Source organism: Oncorhynchus masou, chromosome 15 (genome assembly GCF_036934945.1).
Source record: "Oncorhynchus masou masou isolate Uvic2021 chromosome 15, UVic_Omas_1.1, whole genome shotgun sequence".
In the NCBI taxonomy this organism is placed as follows: domain Eukaryota; kingdom Metazoa; phylum Chordata; class Actinopteri; order Salmoniformes; family Salmonidae; genus Oncorhynchus; species Oncorhynchus masou.
This window is the reverse complement of record NC_088226.1, coordinates 24809795-24820726: the sequence shown is the minus strand read 5'-3', so window position 1 is coordinate 24820726 and position 10932 is coordinate 24809795. Positions and strand designations below refer to the sequence as shown.

The 10932-nt window shown below is 44.9% G+C and overlaps 1 protein-coding gene across 3 annotated transcripts in view; it reads left to right on the top strand.

Annotated features, from left to right (window-relative positions):
* Nucleotides 1–10932, top strand: part of LOC135556022 (AP-2 complex subunit alpha-2-like) — a 55789-nt gene that overhangs the window by 19118 nt on the left and 25739 nt on the right. For all 3 annotated transcript variants that reach the window (XM_064988876.1, XM_064988879.1, XM_064988877.1), the window contains exons 3-6: nucleotides 3165–3358; nucleotides 3700–3829; nucleotides 4564–4665; nucleotides 4822–5081. In XM_064988876.1, coding sequence (XP_064844948.1) covers nucleotides 3165–3358; nucleotides 3700–3829; nucleotides 4564–4665; nucleotides 4822–5081 — 686 coding nt within the window. The remainder of the gene's footprint in view (nucleotides 1–3164; nucleotides 3359–3699; nucleotides 3830–4563; nucleotides 4666–4821; nucleotides 5082–10932) is intronic.

The window sequence follows — 10932 nt, the reverse complement described above, 5'->3', positions numbered from 1 at the left end:
AGAGAGAAGAGAGTAGAGTGGCAGAGGATCATATAGCTTTATTAACAGAATCCCTGTTAATAAAACTATGCAAATATCTGTCATCATATAGCCTAGGGAAAATATGACTAATAATTTGCATCCAATTAGGTCAGTCAGAATCTTCTTAGTGCACAGTACTCAACTTGATCAAATCTGTATCAAAGCATCACTCAAGTTGATCAATAATCTAAGTGAATAACCTTGATAATGATGATTTTGTGGTTGCATGTTGCATGTAAAGACTCACAAAGCATATCTTATGAGGCATAATGAAGCCTTGTAATAAGGCCTTCAGATGCATCAGGTTGGGCCAATATCAATCCAGTGACGATATATGTAGGCCCCTAACACTATTATGTAAGCCTGTGATAGCAATCACTACAAATGAAGTGCTATTGAACTTTCTCACCCTCGTCAATGTAAAACATACATTAAGTGGCAGCCAGTGGGAGGCACTAGTCGACAGAGCCGTAGGGAGTTCTGCCATGTTTGCACCATTGAACATTAAATTGATCAATTCATGACAAGTATTTTGGATTCGAATTCTCTAACTCTCTAAATAAATGGCTTGACAGCATTAGAAACAAAATGTGGCCAAGTCCCAATTCTCTACCATTCTCCCAACGTGTGCAATTTCACAGTTTCTCACATGGATTTGACAATCGTGGAAACTCCCTCCAGCCAATGCGTACACCAATTCCATGCTTTTAAATCAGTGACGGGGAGTGTGCAAGTGCACATTTCTGGAAAAGAGTGGAGAATTGGGACGTAGCCATAGTGACACAGGAGATGAGCATTAGGCCCCCAACAGCATAGCAATTCACTCAATCAGGACCATATTTAGCATTAGAGTACATTAGCCTACAGTCACAATACACTCCAAACATTCTGGGTCACGTCTTTCTATACTGCTGCTCGACAAAATGAAATGCCTCTCCTCTGCAGTTTATTCTGCTGTGTAATGGCTGAGAGTGTTTTCTGTCTGAGGAGAGTGTGTCTGGCAAATTAAGGGAGGGATGGGTGAATGGATAGATGAGCGAATAGATATGTAGAAATACTTAATTCTATTACAATCAAGTAACACATTTGGGAACAAGTTTTATTTTATATAACTGGTTAGTTTAAGTTTAAGGCTGTTTCCTTTGAAAACTGCTGTATACACTGCCTTCGGAATGTATTCAGACCATGGGCTTTCCCCCCATTTTCTTATGTTACAGCCTTTATTTAAAATGGATTAAATAATGTTTCCCCCTCATCAATCTGCACACAATACACCATAATGTGAAAGCAAAAGACAAGTTTTGGGACATTTTTGCTAATAAAATTTTAAAAAGTAAATAGCACATTTACTTAAGTATTCAGTACTTTGTTGAAGCAGCGATTACAGCATTGAGTCATCTTGGGTATAAACGCTACAAGCTTGGCACAACTGTATTTGGAGAGTTTCTCCCATTCACTGCACGCTGCACTAACCCATCTGGACAAGAGGAATACCTGTGTAAGAATGCTGTTCATCGACTACAGCTCGGCATTTAACACCATAGTACCCTCCAAACTCGTCATTAAGCTTGAGGCCCTGGGTCTCGACCCCGCCCTGTGCAACTGGGTCCTGGACTTCCTGACGGGCCGCCCCCGGGTGGTGAGGGTAGGTAAGAACATCTCATCCCTGCTGATCCTCAACACTGGGGCCCCACAAGGGTGCGTTCTGAGCCCTCTCCTGTACTCCCTGTTCACCCATGACTGCGTGGTCATGCACGCCTCTAACTCAATAATCAAGTTTGCAGACTACACTACAGTGGTAGGCTTGATTACCAACAACGACAAGGCGGCCTACAAGAAGGAGGTGAGGGCCCTCGGAGTGTGGTGTCAGGAAAATAACCTCACACTCAACGCCAACAAAACTAAGGAGATGATTGTGGACTTCAGGAAACAGCAGAGGGAGCAGCCCCCTATTCGCATCGACGGGACAGTGGTGGAAAGTTTTAAGTTCCTCGGCGTACACATCACGGACAAGCTGAAATGGTCCACCAACACAGACAGTGTGGTGAAGAAGGCACAGCAGCGCAAGTTCAATCTTGGTTTCATCAGGCCAGAGAATCTTGTTTATCATGGTCTGAGAGTCGTTTAGGTGCCTTTCTCCCATCTCCACAGAGGAACTTTGGAGATCTGTCAGTGACCATTGGGTTCTTGGTCACCTCCCTGACCAAGGCCCTTCTCCCCAATTGCTCAGTTTCGCTGGGGGACCAGCTCTAGGAGTCTTGGTGGTTCCAAACTTCATCTATTTAAGAATGATGGAAGTCACTGTTTTTGGGGACCTTCAATGGTGCAGACTTTTTTTGGTTCCCTTCCTCAGATCTGTGCCTCGACACAATCCTGTCTTGGAGCTCTACGGACAATTACTTCGACCTAATGGCTTGGATTTCGCTGAGGATTTATTTTTTTTAAATTAGGCTGTAACATAACAAAGTGTGGAAAAAGTAAAGGGGAAGGAATATGATGTGAGAGGTAGTGGCAGGCAGCCACGGTTCAGGCTCAGGCTGTGCGACTGCATCGTAATGATGGCCCAGTCCGTCTCTGAGTCTCAGCCACATGAAAGAGTGTCTCAATTGCGTCCCCATATAGTGTACTACCTTTGACCAGTGCCCATAGGGTGCCATTTGGGATGCAGACGAATACTGTAGGGAGGGATGAACCCTCCACAATGCATCCTGCCAACACTCCCTACAGCTCACTTTCTATTATTTTTCTCCGCCCTTCCCCTCCTTCCCTTCTTTCTGTCTCTGCTTCCCTACACATGTTTCCTCTTTCACTCCCCGCCAGCTCCGCTTTTCATCATATTCACCTCTCTTCCGATGACGCAACTCCCTTCTTTACCTGCATCCTCTGTCCCCTACACTTCATCCCTCTAAAATATCGCCTCACCCCCTCTCTCCTCCCTCCCTCCCTCCCCCCATTTTGAGTCTGGTTCCTCTCAAGGCTTCTTCCTTTTAGGAATTAACACGTTACCTCGCCACTGTGCTGCTGCTTGTCGGGTTACTGTGAACCACTTTGTGTCAAATGTTGTTGTATAAAGGCTATACAAATAAAATATGATTGCCTGATCTCTCTCTTCCCTCCCTCTCTCCCTCTCTTTCCTCTCTCAGGGCTACCTGTTCATCTCGGTGCTGGTGAACAGCAACAGCGAGCTGATCCGCCTCATCAACAACGCCATCAAGAACGACCTGTCTAGCCGCAACCCCACCTTCATGTGCCTGGCCCTGCACTGCATCGCCAACGTGGGCAGCCGTGAGATGGCCGAGGCCTTTGCTGGAGAGATCCCACGCATTCTGGTGGCCGGGTAAGAATGGAGGGGATGGAGAGGGAGGAGTAATGAGGGAAAGCGCAATTAGTCAGTCAAATTGTATTCTTGTAGGCCTTTTTACAACAACATTTGTCAAAGGGAGAGGTTGGGAAGAGAAGGATGGATGGATGGATGAAGGGAAGGGAGGGTGAGGAGACCGGAGAGGGAAATGTAGGAAAGGGGAAGGACTGAGGACATGATTTTCTTTGTATTAATATGCTCTAACAGCATGATTAGACAAAATCTGCGGTACAGACAGTATCTTTCCACGACCAAAGTTGTTGCAGACTGGTAGTCCTTTATAGTGAGCATTGTGTTGTTTGTGATGTGATTGCCAGGGACACCATGGATAGTGTGAAGCAGTCTGCTGCCCTGTGTCTTCTGCGTCTGTACAAGGCCTCCCCAGACCTGGTTCTGATGGGGGAGTGGACCTCCCGGGTGGTGCACCTCCTCAACGACCAGCACATGGTGAGAGACAGGCCATACATTTCTGCTTTAGCCCAACACTAGCACACCTGTGGTGTATTCACTAGGAAGCCAACAGTAAAAACGGGGAGCGACTAAACTGAATTGTCTAATTAGAAACATTTTCTTTTGTTGCAAAACGTTTGCTTTCGCAATACGTTTTCCATTGCAAAGCAGTTTGTTACACTAAGGAATACATAGGTGGCGCTAGCTGGCTCTGTTACAATATCCACACTAGTCTAGAATACCACTCTTAGGCTGTGTTTACACAGTCAACCCAATTCAGATCTCTCCCCCCACTAATTACTCTTTTTACCAATCACATCAGATATTTTTCAGAGGTTATCTGATTGGTCAAAAGACAAATTGCTGGGAGAAAAGGAGAATTAGGCTTCCTGTCTAAACGCAGCCAGTGTAACCTAACGTAAAGAAAATGCCTGAAAATAGATGCCTCAGATACTGGTCTTGACGAGAGAAAAAAAACTTGTTAGGGGAGGTTATCTTCTGCACTGTCCAGTGAATGTGGAGAAGACGTTAAGATGGAGTGTCGCCTTGCTAATGTTGAACGCAACAGGCTCTCTTCCATTTCGCCTAAAAACTGTATGCATCCGGTTGCTGGTATGGATGTTGGAACCTAACTACTGACTTCATTGAGACTGTAAGGTTATGCCGTTTAGGTGTTACTGTTGTTTCTGATGATGAGCGTGTGTCTCTCTCTCTCCCTCTCTCTCTCGCAGGGTGTTGTCACAGCAGCCATCTCCCTCATCACCTGTCTCAGCTCGAAGAACCCAGATGAGTTCAAAACCTGTGTGTCCCTGGCTGTTTCTCGTCTGAGCAGGGTGTGTGTGTGTGCGTGTGTATGTGCGCACGTGCTCATGTATACCTATAAAATCATGCATGTCAGTCCAGCTATCCATTCTCCCTTTGCCTCACTGTCTCTATCTCCAGGATTTCAACCCATCTCTCTTTCTCTTCCTCCCGTTCTCCTTCTCCAGATTGTGTCTTCAGCCTCCACAGATCTGCAGGACTACACCTACTACTTTGTCCCTGCCCCGTGGCTGTCCTGTAAACTGCTGCGCCTGCTGCAGTGCTACCCCCCACCAGAGGATGGCGCCGTGAAGGGCCGCTTGGTGGAGTGTCTGGAGACGATCCTGAACAAGGCCCAGGAACCACCCAAGTCCAAAAAGGTTCAGCACTCCAACGCCAAGAACGCCATCCTGTTCGAGGCCATCTCACTCATCATCCACTACGACAGGTGAGGAGGATGTCTGTCACTCCCGGTGTCTGTCTTAATCTTCTCGCTCTCTTTTTCTCAGTTTTTCTGTATCGCTTTTTCTCTCACTCTTTCAGTAGTGCTCTCTGTGTGTGTGTTTCTCTCTTTCTCACATATACACTGAACAAAAATATGAATGCAACATGTAACAATTCCAAACTGACTTACTGACTTAAAGTTCACGTAAGGAAACCAGAAAATTGAAATAAATTCATTAGGCCCTAATCTATGGATTTCACATGACTGGGAATACAGATATGCATCTGTTGGTCACAGATACCTTTAAAAAAAAGTAGGATCGGAAAACCAGTCCGTATCTGGTGTGGCCACCATTTGCCTCATGCAGCGCGACACATCTCCTTCACATACAGTTGGATCAGGCTGTTGATTGTGGCCTGTGGAATGTTGTCCCACTCCTCTTCAATGACTGTGCGAAGTTGTTGTATATTGGAGGGAACTGGAACACGCTGTTGTACACTATCCAGAGCATCCCAAATATGCTCAATGGGTGAGTATGCAGGCCATGGAAGAACTGGAATATTTTCAGCTTCCAGGAATTGTGTACAGATCCTTGCGACATGGGGACGTGCATTATCATGCTGAAACATGAGGTGATGGCAGTGGATGAATGGCACAACAATGGGCCTCTGGTTCTTTCATGTTATATCGGTGTATTCAAATTGTCATCGATAAAAATGCCATCGTGTTCGTTGTCCGTAGCTTATGCCTGCCCATACCACAACCCCACCGCCACCATGGGGCACTCTGTTCACAACCTTTATATCGCCCACACGACGCCGTAGACGCTGTCCTCCATCTGCCCATTACAGTTGAAACCCGGATTCTTCTGTAAAGAAGACCCTTCCCCAACGTGCCTGTGGCCATCAAAAGGGAGCATTTGCCCACTGAAGTCTGTTACGACGCCAAACTGCAGTCAGGTCAAGACCCTGGTGAGGACGACGAGCACGTAGATGAGCTTCCCTGAGACTGTTTCTGACAGTTTTTTTGCATAAATTCTTTGTTTGTGCAAACCCACAGTTTCATCAGCTGTCCAGGTGGCTAGTCTTGGACGATCCAGCAAGTGAAGAATTCGGATGTGGAGGTCCTGGGCTGGCGTGGTTACACGTGTTCTGTGGTTGTGAAGCCGGTTGGACGTACTGCCAAATTGTCTAAAACGATGTTGGAGGCAGCTTATGGTAGATGAAAATGTAGATAAAACTTTCTGGCAACAGCTCTTATGGATATTCCTGCATTCAGCATGCCAATTGCACGTTCCCTCGACTTGAGACATCTGTAGCATTATTGTGTGACAAAACTGCACATTTTAGGGAGGCCCTTTAATATCCCCAGCACAAGGTGCACCTGTGTAATGATCATGCCGTTTAACCAGCTTCTTGATATGCCACACCTGTCAGGTGGATGGATTATCTTGGCAAAGTAGAAATGCTAATTTAACAGGGATGCACAAAATTTGAGAGAAATAAGCTTTTTGTGCATATGGATAATGTCTGGGATCTTTTTTTTTCAGATCATGAAACACATGGGTCAACACTTTGTATTTATATTTTGTTCAGTATGTATATATACACCTTCCTAATATTGAAGTACGCTCAGAACAGCCTCAATTCTTTGGGGCATGGACTCTACAAGGTGTTGAAAGTTTTCCACAGGGATGCTTTCCCATGTTGACCATAACTCTTCCCACAATTGTCTCAAGTTGACTGTATGTCCTTTACGTGGTGGGCCATTGTTGATGCACACGGAGAACTGTTGAGTGTGAAAAACCCAGCAGCATTGCTGTTCTTGACACAAACTGGTGCGCCTGGCACCTACTACCATACCCAGTTCAAATGCAAATCTTTTGTTTTGCCCATTCACCCTCCAAATGGCATGTCTGAATTGTCTCAAGGCTTAACAATCCTTCCTTAACCTGTCTCCTTCCCTTCATTTACATTGATTTTAAGTGGATTTAACAGGTGACTTCAAGGGGTCATAGCTTTCACCTGGATTTAACTGATCAGTCTATGTCATGGTAAGAGCAGATGTTACTAATGTTTTGTATACTCAGTGTACACCTTGTAGAGTCCATGCCCCAACAAAATGAGGCTGTTCTGAGGGAGAAAGTGGTGCTGCAACTCAATATTAGGAAAGTGTTCCTAATGTTTTGTCTTTGTGTGTGTGTGTGTATCTATATCATACACACACACAGTGCCTTCAGAAAGGATTCGCACCCCTTGACTTTTTCCACATTTGTTGTTACAACGTGAATTTAAAATTGATCAAATGTTAATATTGCGGCAATGCTCTACACACAATCCCATAATGTCAAAATGGAATTATGTTTTTAAAAATGTTTACCAATTAATACAGTATGAAAAGTATTTAACTCCTTTGTTATGTCAAGCCTAAATATGTTCAGGAGTAAAAATGTGCTTAAGAAGTCACATAGTAAGTTGCATGGACTTGCGTGCAATACTTGTTTAACATGATTTTACCTCTTCTCCCTACCCCATACACACACTTATCTGTAAGGTCCCTCAGTTGAGCAGTGAATTTCAAACACAGATTCAACTGCAAAGACAATGGAGGTTTTCCAATGCCTCAAAGAAGGGCACCTATTGGTCGATGGGGGAAGAAAAAAAACATTGAATATCTCTTTGAGCATGGTAAAGTTATTCATTACACTTTTGATGGTGTATCAATACACCCCGTTAGAGGTCGCCCAATTAATCGGCATTGGTTAATTAATTAAGGCCGATTTCAAGTTTTCATGACAATTGGAATTTTTGGATACCGATTATGGCCAATTACCTTGCAATCCACGAGAAGACTGCGTGGCAGGCTTGACCACCTTTAGCGCTGTGGAACATCCAGGTGCACTTTTGCAAACTTCAGACGTTCAGCAATGTTTTTTTGGATAGCAGTGGCTTCTCCCGCGGTGTCCTCCCATGAATACCATTCTTGTTTAGTGTTTTACGTATCGTAGACTCGTCAACAGAGATGTTAGCATGTTCCAGAGATTTCTGTAAGTCTTTCGCTGACACTAGGATTCTTCTTAACATCATTGAGCTCTGTGCTGTTGCAGTCATCTTTGCAGGATGGCCACTAATAGGGAGTGTAGATTAGTGCTGAACTTTCTCCTTTTATAGACAATTTGTCTTACCGTGGACTGATGCTTTTAGAGATACTTTTGTAACCTTTTCCAACTTTATGAAAGTCAACAATTCTTAATCTCAGGTCTTCTGAGATCTCTTTTGTTCAAGGCATGGTTCACATCAGGCAATGCTTCTTGTGAGTAGCAAATTCAAACTGAGTTTTTTTATAGGGCAAGGCAGCTCTAACCAACATCTCAAATCTCGTATCATTGATTGGACTCCAGGTTTTATTTTTTATTTCTTTGTTTCTTTCACCTTTATTTAACCAGGTAGGCCAGTTGTTCTCAAATTCTCATTTACAACTGCGACCTGGCCAAGATAAATCAAAGTAGTGTGATTAAAACAACACAGAGTTACACATGGGGTAAACAAACATACAGTAATAACACAATAGCAAAAGTATGTACAGTGTGTGCAAATGTAAGATTAGGGAGGTAAAACAATAAATAGGCCATAGAGGTGAAATAATTACAATTTAAGAGTAACACTGGAGTGATAATGTGCAGATGATGATGTGCAAGTATAGATCCTGGGGTGCAAAAGAGCAACAACAAAAAAATATGGGGATGAGGTAGTTGGGTGTGCGATTGACACATGGGCTGTGTACAGGTACAGTGATCGGTAAGCTGCTCTGACAGCTGATGCTTAAAGTTAGAGAAATTTCCAGCTTCAGTGAATTTTGCAATTCGTTCCAGTCATTGGCAGCAGGGAACTGGAAGGAAAGGCGGCCAAAGAGGTGATGGCTTTGGGGATCACCAGTGAGATATATCTGCTGGAGTTGCGTTCTACGGGTGGGTGTTGCTATGGTGACCAGTGAGCTAAGATAAGGTGGATCTTTACCGAGCAAAGACTTTTCGATGACCTGGAGCCAGTGGGTTTGGCGACGAATACGTAGCGAGATCCAGCCAACGAGAGCATACAGGTCGCAGTGGTGGTTAGTATATGGGGCTTTGGTGACGAAACGGATGGCACCCGTTATAGACTACGTCTAATTTGCTGGTACGGTGGGATTCGAAATGGTCGGTAATCTGTTTGTTAACTTGGCTTTCGAAGATTTTTGAAAAGCAGGGCAGGATGGATATGGGTCTATAACAGTTTGGGTCTATAGTCTCTCCCCCCCCCCCCCTTTGAAGAGAGTTATGAACCCTGCAGCTTTCCAATCTTTGGGGATCTCAGACGATTTGAAAGAGAGGTTGAACAGGCTAGTAATAGGGGTTGCAACAATTTTGGCAGACAATTTTAGAGAGGGTCCAGATTGTTAAGCCCAGCTGATTTGTAGGGATCCAGATTTTGCAGCTCTTTCAGAACATCAGCTGCCTGGGATTTGGGTGAAGAAGAAGCGGGGGGGGGTGGCTTGGGAAAGTTTTTGCGGGGGGTGCAGAGCTTTTGGCCGGGATAGGGGTAGCCAGGTGGAAAGCATGGCCAGTCGTAGAAAACTACTTATTGAAATTATCGATTATCATAGATTTATTGGTGGTGAAAGTGTTTACCAGCAGCTGGGAGGAGGTGCTCTTATTCTCCATGTACTTTAGTGTCCCAAAACTTTTGATATCTATGAGGGTGCCCATGGTTACGGATTTAGGGTTGTACCTGGTAGGTTCCTTGATAATTTGTGTGAGATTGAGGGCATCAAGCTTAGTTTGTAGGACGGCCGGGGTGTTAAGCGTATCCCAGTTTAGGTCACCTAACAGCACAAACTCTGAAGATAGATTGTGGGCAATCAATTCACATATGGTGTCCAGCGCACAGCTGGGGTCTGAGGGGGGTCTATAACAAGCGGCAACGGTGAGAGACTTATTTCTGGAAAGGTGGATTTTTAAAAGTAGAAGCTCAAATTGTTTGGGCACAGGCCTGGATTGTATGACAGAACTCTGCAGGCTATATCTACAGTAGATTGCAACTCCGCCCCCTTTGGCAGTTCTATCTTTTTGGAAAATGTTGTAGTTGGGGATTGAAATTTCAGAATTTTTGGTGGCCTTTCTAAGCCAGGATTCAGACACGGCTTGGACATCAGGGTTGGCGGAGTGTGCTAAAGCAGTGAATAAACAAACTTAGGGAGGAGGCTTCTGCTGTTAACATGCATGAAACTAAGGCTTTTACAGTTACAGAAGTCAACAAATGAGGGCACCTTGGGAATAGGTGTGGTGCTGGGGGCAACAGGGCCTTGGTTAACCTCTACATTATCAGAGGAACAGAGAAGGAGTAGGATAAGAGTATGGTTACAAAGTGTTCATATACCTTTTCTTGCCACTGTAGTTATTCACTCCACAAGGCAATCAAACAAGCTAAACGTCAGTATAGAGACAAAGTGGAGTCGCAATTCAACAGCTCAGACACAAGACTTATGTGGCAGGGGCTACAAACAGGGTCTACAGAAAATCACGGACTACAAAAGGAAAACCAGCCACGTCACAGAGGCCGACATCTTGCTTCCGGACAGGCTAAGCACATTCTTCACATGCTTTGAGGATAACACTGTATCACCGCCTGGTACGGCAACTGCACCGTCTACAACCGCAAGGCTCTCCAGAGGGTGGTGCGGTCTGCCCATCGCATTACCGGGGCAAACTACCCACACCTACAGCACCCGCTGTCACAGGAATGCCAAAACGATCATCAAGGACATCAACCACCCGAGCCACTGCCTGTTCACACCATTATCATCCAGAAGGCGAGGT